An 18,750-nucleotide genomic window follows, 5' to 3' on the forward strand; every position below is an offset into this window, starting at 1 on the left:
GTTGGTGAGAGTGTGGAATGAGCTGCCAGTGGAAGTGGAGGATGTGGGTTTGATTTAGACACTAAAGAAGAATTTGGGTGAGGACGTGGATGGGAGGTGTATGGAGGCTCTGGTGCAGGTAGCTGGAAGTAGGCAGTAACAACAAAAACAGGTCGGCATTGACTGGAGGGGCCGAAGGGCCTGTTTCATTGCTGCTGCTCTCTGTGACTCTAATAATATTCTAATTTGTAATTTCCACATCAGTACTTTGCTGTTTATGACTGAACCCAGACATTTACCTAAACAAGAATTGTAAGACTCTTGGCTGGCTACAAAGAGCATTTACAAGTTGTATTTCTTGCCAAATGGGTTGTTAATAAGTACCGACCATGCAGGCCGCCCAAACTTTTGCTTCGGGCCCTTTTCCTTTCTTGTTATTTTGAAACTGTAAAAGATGGAAATTAAAATCTAATCTTGCTTAAAATATTAAAGAAATGTGTCATCTTTGACTTTATGCCTTTTGCAAATCAGGTCATCTTTTACTCGCTGAGCTATTCACAGGAACAGAAATTTTGACCAGGGGTGCCCAAACCTTTGCAAGCCACTGCTGGACTAAGTGTGTAAATGTAGGACGGGACTACGTTGAAAAATAAATGTGCTAGGTTTTCCAAAATTGACTCCTTCCACCTGAGGCCACGAATATATCAATCACCCCTCCTATATACTTTCATCAAAAATGAACAGGATTCAGCACTCCATGTGTGTATATGTAATCGTGATGAGAAATACAGACCAGAACACGTACATGAGAGGCCAACTCAGAAAAATAAATCATCACTCTGGAAGAAAACATTAACCAGTGGAATGAGTATGACCCTCCATGGGAGACATCCCAACGATCTGAGCAGACGAGATGGTGACAAATGAGCCCTGAATAAGGACGTTCACTCCCAATGTCATTCTTCCTCAGCCTGAGATCTGAGGAGTGAAGAACATCTCAGACAGAACTGCAGTCAGCTCGACTTCTTCAGTCTGCAGGAAATTCAAGGGAAACCTCTTCTTCCAGAGTGATGACAATTTGGAACCCATCACCACAGGGAGAGTGAGAGGTGAACAACAGGGGAGGATTTGAAAGATCTGTTGTGGAACAGAATCAGGTCCAGCCGGCCTGAGTTGACTCTCTACTGTACACTAGGTGTGTTATAAATTCACTAAGTACCAGAGATAGTGATTAAAATAGAACTGATTTATTTGTCACAGATCCAGAATATTAAACTCCAGTCCTATTAAAAGTGAATGTGCAGCAGAAGAAACTCCTTCTATGCCCAGTGACCTGGATGGAGAACTGGGTGTGGTGAGCAGCAGCAATAATTGCAGAGTTCAACACCTACAATCACTCTCGAAATTGCATTCAGCAACGATGATGGACAAATATCCAGCATGCAGCTTATTGAAACTTTCTCCCCAGTGTGAACCCGGTAGTGTGTCAGTGGACTCTCTGCAATGTTTCACTGCTGAGTTAATGGCTTCTCTGCAGCAGCAATGTTTAGGGTAAGACTAGAGATAACAGGGTTTTGGAGTGTTCGGCTATCCAATGACAGAAATGTTCTTCCTTGTGAGTCTGGAAGAGAGATTTTCATGGCCTTTTGCTGGCGAGAGATGAGAAGAAGAGCGTGGGCCCTTTTTCTTTCTTTTTGATTACTTCACTAATCATCTAGTCAAAGTAAGAATTATACATCTCAGTCATTTATTCACATATTGTGTACTGTTTGTTATTTCAGGGTACTGATTTGTAACAGGGCACACATCACACAACATCCACCCAAACAAGATTTCTTCAGTTTGGCCGGGCTGGGGGGTTATCACCCCCTGTATTTAGCTGCGAGCTGAAGCAAGAGTTGCATAGGGTTAGATTACTGAGTGAATCGCTTCCGAAATATACAGCAGGTGAAGGGTCTCTCCCCAGTGTGAACTCAGTCATGCACATCAGGTTGATTTCGCTGAGAGAATCTCTTCCCAAAGTCTGAGCATGAGATCGGCCTCTCCCCAGTGTGAACTCGCTGGTGTCTCTGCAGTTGAGATGTCCAAGTGAATCACTTCCCACACACTGAAGCCTGAATTATGCTTCACCGTGTAAGCTACGCCATACGCTCCGCATAGCCACGTACCTGACGCGGCACCCTAGGCCATACCGTATGCCGTAGCCTAATGCGCACCTTACGAAAATGTAACTGTGCATCACAGACCGCCAGAACTGTGATGGGTCTGCTTGGTAGCAGCACATTTCCTCCTAGGGATTTCCTGTTGCTTCGAAGTTGGAAAATGGGCCAAATCGAGGAGAGGTTAAGTGAGGAAGTCAGAAAATATTTACATTTGTACGACTCTTCATTGGTATATTATAAAGAATGGCAAATGACATGAAATTCATGCAAATAAATTTCCACAAACATCGGTTTGGACGTCACGAACTACACTAAGAAATGGAAAAACTTCTCTCTTTTCTGCGCTGCAGTAATTTCAATAAAAGTAACTCTTGTTCAACATCTATTAGCTCCAACTCCAACAAGATGAACTCAGCAGTCGCCATCGTTCCCAACTCCACGAGTCAATTCAACACAGTGCCATAGAACCTCAACACCAACTAGCATTTTGCCAGAGCAACGCAGACACACAAACTCACAAGTAAAAATGCTCACAACGACATAGGCCACTTGCGTGGGCTACTGTGTATGCTACACTGTAGCGTCTGCACAGAGGGATAATTCAGGCTTGAGTCTGTGAACGGCCTCTCCCCAGTGTGAACTGACCAGTGTGCTTGTAGGTGGGCTGACTGAGTGAATCCCTTCCCACAGTCTGAGCAGCTGAATGGCCTTGCCCAGTGTGAACTCGCTGATGTACCTTCAGTTGAGATGACTGAGTGAATCCCTTACCACAGTCTGAACAGGTGAATGGCCGCTCCCCAGTGTGAACTCGCTGGTGTGCCAATAGGTGAGATGACCGAGTGAATCCCTTACCACAGTCTGAACAGGTGAATGGCCGCTCCCCTGTGTGAACTCGCTGGTGTGCCAATAGGTGAGATGACCGAGTGAATTCCTTACCACAGTCTGAACAGGTGAATGGCCGCTCCCCTGTGTGAACTCGCTGATGAACCATTAGGTGAGATGACAAAGTGAATCTCCTCCCACAGTCTGAGCATCTGAACGGCTGTTCCCCAGTGTGAACTCTCTGATGTACCTTCACTTCAGATGAAGAAGTGAATCCCTTCCCACAGACGGAGCAGGTGAATGGCCGCTCCCCAGTGTGAACTCGCTGGTGAGCTATTAGTGTGGATGACTGAGTGAATCCCTTCCCACAGTCTGAGCAGCTGAACGGCCTCTCCCCAGTGTGAACTGACTGGTGTCTCAGTAGCTGCGATGACAAAATGTATCCCTCCCCACAGTATGAGCAGGTAAACGGCCTCTCCCCCGTGTGAACTGACTTGTGTGCTTGTAGTTGGGATGACTGTGTGAATCCCTTCCCACAGTCTGAGCAGGTGAATGGCCTCTCCCCAGTGTGAACTCGCTGAAGTACCTTCAATTTAGATGAGCATGTGAATCCCTTCCCACAGTCTGAGCAAGTGAACGGCCTCTCTCCAGTGTGAATTCTTTGATGTACTTTCAGTTGGTATGAGCCAGTGAATCCCTTTCCACAGTCCAAGCAGGTAAATGGTCTTTCCCCAGTGTGAACTCTCTGATGTAGCTTCAGTTTAGATGACTTAGTGAATCCTTTCCCACAGTCAGAGCAGGTGAACAGCCACTCCTCAGTGTGGACTTGCTGGTGAACCATTTGGTCAAATGACCGAGTAAAACCTTCCACACAAATTCAGTAAATGACCAGCCTCTGCCCCAGTGAGAACTAACTGGTGTGTCCACAGGTGGGAAGACCAACTGAATCCTTTCTCACATACAGAACAGGTGGATGGCCTTGTCCCAGTGTGAACTTATTGATGTCCCTTCAGTTGAAATGTCCATCTGAATCCATTCCCACTGTCTGAGCAGATGAATGGGCATTCACCCGTTGAAAATGACAGACGTGCCAGTCGATCAGATGATAGAGTGAATCCGTCTCCGCAGTCTGAGCAGGAATGATGATCAAGTGAATCGCTTGCCCCACTTCTTAAATATCTGGACAGAGACAGCAAAACTGATGTGTTGTGTTTTAGATTCCCGTAGAGAAATTTCTTGTGATTCGTAACCTGTAAAAAGATATACAAAATCCATCAGTGGGTGTAGGACACCATTTCAGATGAGATCACTGAGTTGTCAAGGTGTGATCTGACATCACACAGTTACAGTGAAGTTCAACCCAAGTTGGAGAGAGAAATCATCATCTAACTGGGCACAATGCTGGTATCTGGAATGACTATCAAACTCTCTGATGCTCCTCCTGTCTCTATAAGAATGGAGAAATTGACTAAACTGATAGCTAATGAAGAAGAAAAAAGAAGCAAAAAAAGAAGAAAAAAGAAAAACTTGAAAAAGAAAAAAAAGGGTTGTTTATAATATCTCACAAGAATACATAATCATCAGTGCCGTCAATTCCGATCCTCTCAACATAAATAAGATTAAAGCTGAAAAATCCAATAAGCTTGGAACAGGGTCATATTACATCATATGAAAATATTGAATAAATGGTCTCCATATCTTTTCAAATTTAATAGAAGTATCGCGTACATGACTTCTAATCTTTTCTAAATTTAAACATAACATAGTTTGAGAAAGCCAGTGAAATACAGTGGGAGGATTAATTTCCTTCCAATTCAACAAAATAGATCTTGTAGCCACCAAAGTGAGAAATGCAATCATTCGACAGGCGGAAGATAAATGAAGTGAGTCCATCATTGGTAAACCAAAAATTGCGGTAATAGGATGGGGTTGTAAATCGATGTACAATACTGCAGAGATAATATCAAAAATATCTTTCCAATATTTTTTCCAAAAGCGGACATGACCAAAACATATGAGTTAAAGACGCGATTTCAAACTGACATCTATCACAAATAGGGTTTATATAAGAATAAAAATGAGCTAATTTAGCCTTGGACATATGGGCCCTATGTACGACCTGAAATTGTATTAATGAATGTTTGGCACATATAGATGATGTATTAATTAATTGAAGAATTCTATCCCAATTCTCAATAGGAATAATAAGATTAAGCTCTATTTCCCAAAAATTTTTTGTCTTATAAAGGGGCTCTGAACGTATCTTCATAATTACATTATAAAGTTTTGATATAAGCCCTTTTTGAAAAGGGTTTAATTCAAACAAACTCTCCAAAATATCTGAAGACACAAAATTTGGAAACGTAGGAAGTACCGTACTTAAAAAATGCCTAATCTGTAAAAATAAAAAAAAAATGAACTCTAGGCACATTATATTTATTAGATAATTGCTCAAAAGACATAAAACAATTGTCCGAAAATAAATCAGAAAATCTTAGTAATCCCTTAGTTTTCCAAGCCGAAAAAGCTTGATCTATAATTGAAGGGTGGAAAAAGCAATTAGGTACAATAGGAATATTTAAAACGAATTGAGTCAACCCGAAAAATTTCCGAAATTGAAACCATATACGTAAAGTATGTTTAACTATCGGGTTGTCAATTCGTTTCGGCAATTTAGAAAGAGCAAAAGGGAGAGAAGTCCCTAAAATAGAACCCAGAGCATAACCTGGTACCGATTTAATTTCCAACCTCACCCAATGAGGGCCAAAAGATCCATCCCAGTCTTTCAACCAACATAACAAATATCTAATATTAACTGCCCAATAATAAAATCTGAAATTAGGTAATGCCAACCTACCTTCCTTCTTTGTCTTCTGTAAGTATATTTTACCTAACCTGGGATTTTTATTCTGCCATATATATGAGGAAATTTTTGAATCAACATTAGTAAAAAAAGATTTCGGAATAAAAGTTGGTACCGCTTGAAAAATATATAAAAACTTAGGTAAAATAACCATCTTATTAGCATTAATCCTACCTATCAGAGATAAAGATAATGGTGACCACTTAGTAAACAAGCTTTTAATCTGATCAATTAAAGGTAAAAAGTTAAACCTAAATAATTCTTTATGGTTTTTTGTGATTTTAATCCCTAAGTAAATAAAAGAGTCATTAACTAATTTAAAAGGTAAATTTCCATAACTTGGGACCTGTCTATTCAAATGAAACAATTCACTCTTATTAAGATTTAACTTATACCCAGAAAACTCACTAAATTGAGCCAACAATGATAGAACTGCTGGAATAGATTTCTCAGCGTTAGAAATGAATAATAATAAATCATCTGCATACAAAGATACCTTATGAATATCTGTCCCACGATTAATACCCGAAATATCCTGTGATTCTCTGATGGCAATTGCCAAAGGTTCTAAAGCAATGTTTTATAGTAATGGGCTAAGAGGACAACCTTGTCTAGTGCCCCGAAATAAACGAAAGAAGGGAGATCTTTGATTATTAGTAAACACCGAGGCTACTGGAGTGTGATAAATCAGTTTAATCCAAAAAATGAATGTCGGACTAAAATTAAACTTCTCCAACACATAAAATAAGTAAGGCCATTCAACTCTATCAAATGCTTTCTCCGCATCTAATGAAATAACACATTCTGAAGTGCTATGTGAAGGAGTATAAACAATATTCAGTAATCTCCTAACATTGAAAAAAGAATAGCGATTTTTAATAAAATCGGTTTGATCTTCCGAAATAATTTGGGGTAATACCTTCTCCAGCCTGGAAGCCAGTAACTTGGAAAAGATCTTGGAGTCCACATTCTATAAAGATATTGGTCTATAGGATGCACAGTCAGTAGGGTCTTTATCTTTCTTCAGTATTAAAGAAATGGAAGCTCTATAAAAAGATTGTGGCAAATTCCCCAATCTCATTGCTTCTTCAAAAACCCTGCATAACCAAGGAGAAAGAGTAGCGGAAAAACATTTTAAAAATTCTACTGTATGCCCTTCTGGACCTGGTGCTTTCCCAGAATTCATTGAGGAAATAACCCCTTTAATTTGTGCATCCGTAATAGGAGTATCTAATATTGAAAGATCATCGGATAATTTTGGAAAATTCAATTTCCCAAGAAAATCACACATGGTATTATGATCCTGAGGGAATTCAGATTGATACAGGGAGGTATAAAAGTCTTGAAATGACTTATTTATCTCATCATGGTTAACTGTCAAATCCCCATTCTGCTGACAAATCTTAGTGATTTGACGTTTAACCAAAACATTCTTCAACTGACTAGCTAACAGTTTACCCGATTTATCACTATGTATATAAAAATCAGATCTGGTTTTCATTAATTGATTTTCAATCGGAGATATAAGTAATAAACTATGTTCCGTTTGAAGTTCAACCCTTTGTTTGTAAAGCTCCTTACTAGGAGTGATCGAATATTTCTTGTCAATCTCTTTAATTTTATCAACCAATAAAAGAGTTCCCTTCTTAATGCATTTTCTCAGACCAACAGAGTAAGAGATGATCTGTCCACGTATATACGCTTTAAAAGTGTCCCAAAGTGTTCCGCAAGAAATATCATCCGTGGAATTAGTTGAAAAGAAGAAATCGATCTGCTCCTTCATAAATTTAATAAAGTCCGGATCTTGCAATAAGTTAGAGTCAAATCGCCATTGTCTAACATTAGAAGCTGTATCCATAAATTTAATAGAAAGTTTTAATGGAGCATGGTCAGAGATAGCTATAATATCATAATTACAACCAATTACCGATGGAATAAAACAAATCAATAACAAAATAGTCAATTCTCTAATAAGAATGATAAACATGTGAGAAAAAAGAAAACACTTTGTCGTTAGGATGCCGAAATCTCCAAATATCAAAAATTCCATTATCAGTCAAAAAGGAGTTAATACAAGTGGCCGACTTATTCGGTAAAATCTGAATAGATATAGATTTGTCCATCAAAGGATTTAAACAACTATTAAAGTCACCACCCATTATTAACTTATATTCATTTAGATTAGGTAAAGAAGTAAATAAGGACTTAAAAAAATCAGGACAATCCACATTTGGAGCATAAACATTAACCATAGCAACCTTTTTATTACAAAGTAAACCCGTAATTAACAAAAATCTACCTTTCATATCCGAAAGGATATCGTGTTGAATAAATGCAATAGAGGAGTCAATAAAAATTGAAACTCCCTTAACTTTGGCATTCGAATTCGAATGATGCTGTTGACCCCGCCAAGAGATAAAAAAGCGATATTTGTCCTCCTTCCTCACATGAGTTTCTTGTACAAAAATGATATGAGCATTAAGTCTTTGGAATACTTTGAAAATCTTCTTTCATTTAATCGGATGGTTTAAACCATTAGTATTCCAAGACACAAAATTAATGGTCTGAGCCATGCTTCTAAAATCAACCCTTTGGTATAAAAAGGGTTAACCAAATTATAAACTCATGCACCTGGAAGAGGAACAAAAATAAAGAGCGGACCCGGAGGTGACGACACCGTAGACATATCTGTAGTTCAAAAACAGCCCAAATGAAAAAACTAAAACAAACTGGTAAAAGAAAAATTAAATTAGAAAACAGACCATCCCCCACCCCCACAAGAAAAAGAAAAAAAGCCAAAATATGGCTAGAAAAAGGAAAAAAAATGAGACTAATTCTACCCCCATATCAGCGGAAGACCACTCTGTATATAAAGGATATATATAAAAAAACCACCCCAACTTTAAAAATTATAATCACTATACTAAAAACCATACTTCTTAATATACTTAGTTGTAAAAAAAAGAATAAAATCACTAAAAGCTTATAAATCGGGTTATAACCCAAACAAATCAAGAAATATTTAAACTATGATAAGTGATGCATTATAGGAAGAAGACGAGAAAAGCAAAAATAACGCCATCTTAAACAAAACCAAGAATATTTTTCCAAAAAACCATCTTAATAAAAAAGAATTCACCTTCGAAGGATTAAAAATATACCTTCGAGGGAACAAAAATAATAGTCAAAAATATAGTATAATGGTTAAAGTGTATAAAACAGAGCGATTAATATAACGAAAACACACTTTAACTTAAATATAAAGTATAGGATAAACCTACACCAATAACCAGAGACTAACTCTGGTTTGAGGAATCAAAAACCATCTTACACGATCAGAATCACTCATTTATTAGAGATTAGTGTCTGTACCAGTAGGGAAGTTCTCCTCCAGATACTTTCTCGCTTCAGATGTAGAAAGGAAAACCTGGCGTGGAGCATTCGATGGAGAGATTCTAAGCTTTGCAGGGTATAAGAACGCAGGTTTTAGATTTTTCTCATAACATTCAGACATCAGAGGTTTAAAAAGAAGCCTTTTCTTCATAACTTCAGGACTAAAATCTTCAACCAAACGGAAACGGTAATCTCGAAATTTAACCATTCCAACCCGCCGATCCACACGAATAAGTTGTTCTTTGTCGTGTACATAATGAAACCGGACAATTACAACTGAATTTTTAGCTGGAGCACTCGATGAACAACGCCAAATTCTATGTGCTTGATCAAGTAACGGGGAGTTATCTGGGAAAACCGTGGGAATGCATCTTTTAAAAGTTGAGCAAAATATTTCGAAGGGTCGTCTTTTTCTATGCCGTCTGGGAGACCAAGTATACGTAGGTTCTGTCTTCTGGACCAATTCTCAAAGTCGACACTCTTGGCTTTAAGTGTTTGCACCAACTTAGTGGTCGAAATTAAATCCTGTTGCAATTTTTCAATTGTCAAATCTCGTTTCCGAGCTTCTTCTTACAGAGACGCGATAAGAACTTGTTGCTGGTTAATTAATAAATCCATCTTAACCATATCATCTTGAAAAGCCTTTATATCTTGTTTAAAAATTTGTTGTAGTTCATCGAATTTTTTATCCAAAACCTCCATAAACAGTTCATAAGTTAATTCAGTGCGTTGCGGATGAGCTTGCTTCTTTCCATTACCATTCAGGTTGCACCCAGGTTCTCGTCCTTTAGATCTAAGAGCCATTTCTGTTTGCATATCTTCAAAAATTCACAATAAACTCTTAACAATAAGCCCAAGAAAATAGCAAGAATCTTTTGGTGTTGGTAAAAATAAGTTAGATAAGGGTGATCAAAGGTTAAAAAAAGTAAAGGTTATGGAGCGAATCTAAAACAGTACTCACTCCATGAGCGTCTCCCGCTGACTGTGCATCACAGACTGCGGGAACTGTGATCGGTCTGCTTGGTAGCAACACATTTCCTCCCAGGGATTTCCTGTTGCTTCGAAGTTGGAAAATGGGCCAAATCAAGGAGAGGTTAAGTGAGGAAGTCAGAAAATATTTACATTTGTACAACTCTTCATTGGTATATTATAAAGAATGGCAAATGACATGAAATTCATGCAAATAAATTTCCACAAACATCGCTTTGGACATCACGAACTGCACTAACAAATGGAAAAACTTCTCTCTTTTCTGCGCTGCAGTAATTTCAATAAAAGTAACTCTTGTTCAACATCGATTAGCTCCAACTCCAACAAAATGTACTCAGCAGTCGCCATTGTTCCCAACACCACGAGTCAATTCAACACAGTGCCATAGAACCTCAACACCAACTAGCATTTTGCCAGAGCAACGCAGACACACGAACTCACAAGTAAAAATGCTCACAACGGCATAGGCCACTTGCGTGGGCTATTGTGTATGCTACACTGTAGCGTCTACACAGAGGGATAATTCAGGCTTGAGTCTGTGAACGGCCTCTCCCCAGTGTGAACTGACCAGTGTGCTTGTAGGTGGGCTGACTGAGTGAATCCCTTCCCACAGTCTGAGCAGCTGAATGGCCTTGCCCAGTGTGAACTCGCAGATGTACCATCAGTTGGGATGACTGAGTGAATCCCTTCCCACAGTCTGAGCAGGTGAACGGCCTCTCTTCAGTGTGAACTCGCTGATGTACCTTCAGTTGAGATGACTGAGTGAATCCCTTCCCACAGTCTGAGCAGGTGAATGGCTTCTCTCCAGTGTGAGCTCGCTGATGTACCTTCAGTTTAGATGACCGTGTGAATCCCTTCCCACAGTCTGAGCAGGTGAACGGCCGTTCCCCAGTGTGAACTCTCTGATGTACCTTCAGTTCAGATGACTGAGTGAATCCCTTCCCACAGTCTAAGCAGGTGAATGGCCGCTCCCCGGTGTGAACTCGCTGGTGTGCTAATAGGTGGGATGACGAAGTAAATCCTTTCCCACAGACTGAGCAGGTGAATGGCCGCTCCCCGGTGTGAACTCGCTGGTGTACCAATAGGTCGGATGACCTAGTGAATCCCTTCCCACAGTCTGAGCAGGTGAATGGCCGCTCCCCTGTGTGAACTCTCTGATGTATCTTCAGTTGGGATGAGCAGGTGAATCCCTTCCCACAGTCTGAGCATGTGAAAGGCCGTTCCCCATTGTGAACTCTCTGATGTACCTTCAGGTCAGGTGAACAAGTGAATCCCTTCCTACAGTCTGAGCATCTGAATGGCCGTTCCCCAGTGTGAACTCTCTGATGTACCTTCAGGTCACGTGAACAAGTGAATCTCTTCCCACAGTCTGAGCATCTGAATGGCCGTTCCCCAGTGTGAACTCTCTGATGTACCTTCAGGTCAGGTGAACAAGTGAATCCCTTCCCACACAGTGAGCAGGTGAACGGCTTCTCCCCAGTGTGAACTTGCTGATGTCTCTGTAGGGTGGATGACTGAGTGAATCCCTTCCCACACACTGAGCAGGTGAACGGCTTCTCCCCAGTGTGAACTCGCTGGTGACTGTGTACGTGGGATGACCGAGTGAATCCCTTCCCACACACTGAGCAGTTGAATGGCCACTCCCCAGTGTGAACTAACTGGTGTCTCAGTAGCTGCGATGACAAAATGAATCCCTCCCCACAGTATGAGCAGGTAAACGGCCTCTCCCCCGTGTGAACTGACCTGTGTGCATGCAGGTGGGATGACTGAGTGAATCCCTTCCCACAGTCTGAGCAGGTGAATGGCCTCTCCCCAGTGTGAACTCGCTGATGTACCTTCAGTTTAGATGAGCAAGTGAATCCTTTTCCACAGTCCAAGCAGGTAAATGGTCTCTTCCCAGTGTGAACTCTCTGATGTAGCTTCAGTTTAGATGACTTAGTGAATCCTTTCCCACAGTCTGAGCAGGTGAACAGCCGCTCCTCAGTGTGGACTTGCTGGTGAACCATTTGGTCAGATGACCGAGTAAAACCTTCCACACAAATTCAGTAAATGACCAGCCTCTGCCCCAGTGTGAACTGACTGGTGTGTCCACAGGTGGGAAGACCAACTGAATCCTTTCTCACACACAGAACAGGTGGATGGCCTTGTCCCAGTGTGAACTTATTGATGTCCCTTCAGTTGAAATGTCCATCTGAATCCATTCCCACTGTCTGAGCAGGTGAATGGGCACCCCCTATCCATTGAAAATGACAGGCGTGCCAGTCGATCAGATGATAGAGTGAATCCCTCTCCGCAGTCTGAGCAGGAATGATGATCGAGTGAATCGCTTGCTCCACTTCTTAAATATCTGGACAGAGACAGCAAAACTGGTGTGTTGTGTTTTAGATTCCCATAGAGAAATACCTTGTGATTTGTAACCTGTAAAAAGATATACAAAATCCATCAGTGGGTGTAGGACAACATTTCAGATGAGATCACTGAGTTGTCAAGGTGTGATCTGACATCACACAGTTACAGTGAGGTTCAACACAAGTTGGACAGAGAAATCATCATCTAACTGGGCACAGTGCTGGCATCTGGAATGACCATCAAACTCTCTGATGCTCTTCCTGTCTCTATAAGAATGGGGCATTTCTGCCATCTCCAATCTGTGACCTGGCTCAGTTTGACTCTCTCCATTGGTATTATTCCCTGTTCCCACTGAGCTGCCTGGCCCCACAATAACTGAAACACGCTCACCGAAAAAGCCGGCAGTGCATTCCACACATTTCAGCCCTGGGAAAACAAACCTCTGGCTATGCACACGATCAATGTCCCTCATCATCTTATACACCTAAAAAAGGCTCTAAACATAAACAAGGAAATTACACATTGCTTTGAGGATTTGTCAGAAGTCTACAAAATCATGAGGAAGAAGATTGGGTAAATAAATGCAAGCAGCTTTTTCCACTGAGGTTGGGTGACAACTAGACGGCATGGGTAAGTGGGGAAGGTGAAAATTTAATGGGAACATGTGGAAAAGCTCTTTACTGAAATGGTTGTGAGAGTGTGGAATGAGATGCCAGCACAACTGGTGAATATGAGCTCGGTTTTACTATTTAAAAGAAGTTTGGATGGGAGCCTGGATGGTAGAGGTATAGATTTGTGTAAAAAGGGCCCAAAGGATATTGGGGACTCAGTTCACCACAACCACAAACTGTTCCTGCTGCCACCATCCAGGAAACGGTACCACAGCAAAAGGACCAACAGGCTCCGGGACATCAACTTCCACCAGGCCATCAGACTGAATAATTGATTTCTGTTTTCCTAACTGTCCTATGTACAAACTAATTATTATGAGTTAATTTAAATTACACATTGCACATTTAGATGGTAACGTAACGTAAATATTTCTACTCCTCATCTATATGAAGGATATTTGTAATAAAGTCAATTCAATTCACCCTCTCCACTATATGTTCTGTCTTTCTGGCTCCCATTCCCCCTACAACTTATTTAAACCACATCACCCCCCCCCCCCCCCGCACTACCTCCAGCAAGCCTTATCACTGGGATATTAGTTGCCTCTTGGTCTGTTCCCCTAACTAACAAATCTCCTATCACCCCTTTGACTTTCGTCTGTCAGGTAATTGCCCCCAACAGTGTCTAAAGTGGTCCACCTGCTGTTGTGCGGGATAGCAACAAAGTACTCTGCGATGGCTATTTAACCTCATTCCCCTTCCTGAATCTCACACAGTTTCCTGTGTCCTGCACCTTGGGTGTAACTCACCTCTCTTCATGTCATATCTATCACCCCCTCCAACTGCTGGATGATCCAAAATTCATCCATTTCAAGTTCCAACTCGTTAAAGTGCCGGGTTACAAGCTGCAGCTAGATGCACATCTTGTAGGTGAGGGCATCAGGGAAACTGGAGGTCTCCCCTCCTTCCCTCCTATATCCCCTCTAATTTGTAATATCCAGTGTGCAGATAAATATTGTACTGTGCATTTTTTTACCCAGTGATAAGATGTGCACAGTGAATTTTATATAGAGATGTATTCATTTTCACAGCTAGCAAATCACGGTCAATAGGAACTTTGATCTCCTCTGGGTTCGTAATGGGTAATGAAGGATTTTCTCACCAAAGCTTTTGCACATTGTCCATATGTGGTTTGCTTGCTAAACTATGCTTTAAAAAGTCAGATTTCCAAATATCAATTCACTTCTTCCCACTTGCAAATTCTCCAGCAACTTTTGCATCACCACAATACACACAGGTAACACCAGTTTCTGTATTCTACATAATTATTCCCCCTGAACCCTCCCCCAATGACTGACGGTGGTGAACTCAGTGATGGCAATGCCAATGAATATGAAGGGAAGGGCAGTAGTCTGTCTCATTGGAGTCTGGCACATTTGTGATCTGAAAGCTACTTGTTGCCCAGGGCAAAGGTGTTTGATATCACTAGGTACCTAGACAGAATTGGACAAAACATGTTCTCACCGCTAGAAAAGTCCATTACAAGAACACACACAAAATGCTGGAGGAACTCAGCAGGCCAGGCATCATCTATGGAACAGAGTACTAATGCTGAGTTCCGCCGGCATTTTGTGTATGTTGCTTGGATTTCCAGCATCTGCAGATTTTCTCTTGTTTGTGATTGGAGGTAGAACAAAGCTGATTTTCTCAACTGGTGATATAAACGATTTTGTTCCCTTTCTCCGAGTTCCTAATCCTTGCATTTAGACAGCTGGAGCTCAGCTCTGTCTGAGAGATCCATCGGTTCCCATTCCCTCATCAGCCGGAAGCTCCCCGGGGACCGTGGGGCTGAGAGAGAGGGGAGAGAGCAGGACGGTCCCGGGATTGCGGACTACGGTGCCCGCAGTTCACAGGAATCGTCCCTGAGTCGGTGTTTAAGATAAAAACACAGAGAATCGATCTTACCCGCAGACGCTATTTCCAAGGCCTTCTGTGTACCGTGCGCATGCGTGATACTTGGTGACGTCATCAGCCCTGACGCCTGCGCATCTGTTCGGTGCTTCAGCGCCGGCGAAATTTTAAACGCACGGCCTTATGGGTAATCACGGTGCCATTAAATATTTCTGCAGGCTCTGGTTCAATATTCATACCTCATTTTTTTCGTGTGTGCATAGAAAAATCTGCAGTTGTTTTAACGCCGAAAGCTCCCATAAACAATATACTCAATATCAACGTTATCCAATGCCAAAGTAAAATGCAGATATAAAACACAGGAGATTCCACAGTTGCTGGAAATACAGAGACACACACACACAAAATGCTACATTTTCGAGTGGATTTACAAATCTCTCCTCTCACTCACTTACTTCGTGGATTACTGAGCTTTTCTACTTTACCATCTTACAACTTTAAGCATTGTTTCCCAAGATTGATTGTTTGGGAGCTATATATACGCACAACACTGTTAACTTCTGTTTATTTCGTTTAATCTTTTATATTTGGAGTAGATACAGATAAAGCTAGTGGTTTTCACAGCGAAACCAGACTCCATTAATGATCTATTGCTGCTGGTACGTAACGATTGCAACAACCCAGCTGTCTGAGGCACAGTCCTTTAAAATTGGTGAAAGTGACCCAAAACGTTGAAAAGAGCGGAGAAGGAGTTTAACCAACTTCGTCCAGAGCCCTGAAGAACGTCAAAACCACAGTGAGCTCATCGTCTTATTCAGTGTGGAGAAAATCATGCAGGTGCATAAGATGATGAGAGGCATTGGTCGTGTGGATAATCAGAGACTTTTTCCGAGGGCTGAAACAGCTAACACGAGGGGGAATAGGTTTAAGCTGCTTGAGAGGAGATGTCAGAGCTAAGGTTTTTAAGCAAAGAGTGGTGTCTGTGTGTGGAATGCACTGCCAGCGACGGTGGTAGAGGCGGATACAATAGGGTCTTTTAAGTGACTCTTAGATAGGTACATGGAGCTTAGGAAAATAGGTGGCTATGCGGTTGGGTAAAATCTCAGCAGTTTCTAGAGTAAGTTACATCGTCGGCACAACACTGTGGGCCAAAGCGTCTGTAGTGTGTTGTAGATTTCTATGATTCAATGAAATTCAAGGGAAATCTCCTATCCCACGGAGTGGTGACTCGTTGCAACCTGTCATCTCAGGGAGAGTGATAGGGAAATGGCAGGGATAGATTTTGATATTCTGATATGGAACAGAAACATGGGCCATGACCAGATGGGCCGAGTGGACTCTCTAGTGTACATTTTGAGTGTGGTAGAGACAGTAAGTACCTGAGACACGGGATTTGATACAGAACTGATTTATCTTTCACAGATCCACAATATTAAACACCAGTCTAGTTTAAGGCTAACATCAGCAGAACAGACTCCTCCAATGCTCAGTGACCAGGGTTCAGTCCTGGGTGCGATGAGCAGCCGCAAGAACTGCAGAATCTGACAGTAACAGTCCCTCATGAACCTGCAGCTGCCTTCAGTCACCGTGATGTTTAAACATTTAACACGGAGCTGATCTGAACTTCCTCCCTGATGTGAAGTTGCTGGTGATGCAGCAGCTGGGATGATTGAGTAAAATTCTTTGCTCACTCCGGACAGAAATGTGGCCTCTATTTATTGTGAACTTACCGGAGCATCACAAGGCGGGTTAACTGAATGAGTCTCTTCGCACACACGGAGCAGGTGAACGGCCGCTTCCCAGTGCGAAGCTGTTGGTGTATCTGCGATGAATGACGTCAAACTGCTATAACGTCATGGCAATGTATCAAGTCAGATCACGGACATGGACACGTGTTCGTTCCCTCCTTGTAGCGGGTGGGGCGCTGTGTTCTCTAGCATCTCCATGGTGCCTTCGGATAAAAACAGTGTTACAGCTCAAAACAAGTTGGAGGAATAATACTTCATCTTCAAACTGACCGCAGTTTTGGCATCAGGCACAATATCAAACTCTCTGCTTCCCTCTCTGTATCAAAATTGATCATTCCTCCCCTTCATCAGTCTGTGACTTGGCTCAGTTTGTCTGTCTCCTTCGCATTCTGGGCATGCGCCACACACCCACTGAGATCACATTTTATTTACACGGCTGTGACTAGAGACTTTCTGATTATTATGTCCCTCCCGGCATTTGACGGTGGTAAACTCAGAGTCAGCAATGGTATTGATCCTCAGGAGTAGGTGATTAGGCTTTTTCGTTGGAGATCGATAAACTGCCGGTAGTGTGTGTCTGGATGAGTGGGTCGTTTTCAGACTGGAGGTAGGTAGCGTTTGGAGTACCCCAGAGATCAGTCCCTGACCACAGTTGTTCACAGTTTAATGTCCTGGCGGAGGCAGCGAGATGTGAGATGCTCCAGTCTGCTGGTGACGCAGAAAGAGTGGAGTTGGGGGAGGGGAGGCTATTCACATGCAATTTCGTAGCTTTGCAATCAGTACATAGTGCACTGTGGGGCTGCAGTGGCGGGTTCCAATCTGCTAATTAAATTTGCTGACGGCACAACATTGATCGGCCGAATCCCAATTAATAACGAGGCAGCCTACAGAGAAGAAGTCATCACCCCGACACAGTGGTGTCAAGAAAACAACCTCTCCCTCATTGTGACAAAAACAAAGGAACTTGTTGTGGATTACAGGAGGAATGGAGACAGGGACCAAATTCAACATTTCCAAGTCTGTTATTGACACAAAATGCACATTTTAATATTGATCATGACACAATGTATTTTATACATTGTTAATGACGTAAAACATATTTATAGATTGTTACTGACAGAGAATCGTATAACTTGTGTTCCTTGTGTTATCTGAATGTACTTGCCTCTGATACTGCCACAAGTCAGTGTTTCTCTGTCCCTGTACCTTCCCCTACTTGTGCACTTGGCAATAAATTCAACAGGACCTGAGAAATCTCAGTGAGATTTGATTAGTGATGATCATCTTGGCAGCTCGGTAGGTCGAATGTATGCGACAGTACACTGTTAAATGCAAAACCTTGAACAGTGTCGATGATCAGAGGGATCTTAGACTCCAAGTTCATCGCTCCCTGAAAGAGACTGCACAGATTGATCGGGTGGTTAAGAAGGCAAATGACATGGTTGTCTTTCTTAGTTGAAGCATTGAGTTCAAAAGTCGGGAAGTTGTGTTGCGGCTGTTCCGAGCCTGCGGTCGTACTGTGACTGTTTCTTTAAGAGCGCCGGCGTGAGGAGGCGGGGCTATGACGTCAGTCACGGGCTGACAGCGCTAACTGTGGACTGAACCATAAGAGAGAGAGAGCGATCTGCAGACAGGCAGTCGGCCAGTCTAAAGAGAGAGAGAGACTGGAAAAGCTGATAGCTTCAGTTAGTCGCAGCTGAGGCTTGGAACTCTCCTATGCCCACAAGAGTGGGTTGATCATCGGTACACGGAACCACAACGAATGTGTGTGGCTGTCACTTCGTATAATCCATAGGAGTGGGGTTTGTAATATCTTGTGTTAACCCTTGCCTGGGTATGTTGTGTGGTACCCCTGGAAGACGGTATTCCTAAGACAGGTCCACTTTCGCTGATAACTCGTCTGTGGACGGATTCAACGGATA

At 42.0% G+C, this 18,750-nt stretch overlaps 1 protein-coding gene across 1 annotated transcript; it reads right to left on the reverse strand.

Moving 5' to 3' along the window:
• Positions 1 to 1,206: 1,206 nt before the first annotated feature.
• LOC140724495 (uncharacterized) lies at positions 1,207 to 15,185 on the reverse strand. Its single transcript, XM_073038941.1, has 3 exons — positions 15,135 to 15,185; positions 10,869 to 12,627; positions 1,207 to 3,717 (listed from the first exon to the last, which is right to left on the reverse strand). Exons 2-3 carry the CDS (start codon positions 12,213 to 12,215, stop codon positions 2,743 to 2,745), a joined length of 2,322 nt encoding a protein of 773 aa, XP_072895042.1. The 5' UTR covers positions 12,216 to 12,627; positions 15,135 to 15,185; the 3' UTR covers positions 1,207 to 2,742.
• Between the last annotated feature and the right edge of the window lie 3,565 nt (positions 15,186 to 18,750).

Source organism: Hemitrygon akajei, unplaced genomic scaffold (genome assembly GCF_048418815.1).
Source record: "Hemitrygon akajei unplaced genomic scaffold, sHemAka1.3 Scf000254, whole genome shotgun sequence".
NCBI lineage: Eukaryota > Metazoa > Chordata > Chondrichthyes > Myliobatiformes > Dasyatidae > Hemitrygon > Hemitrygon akajei.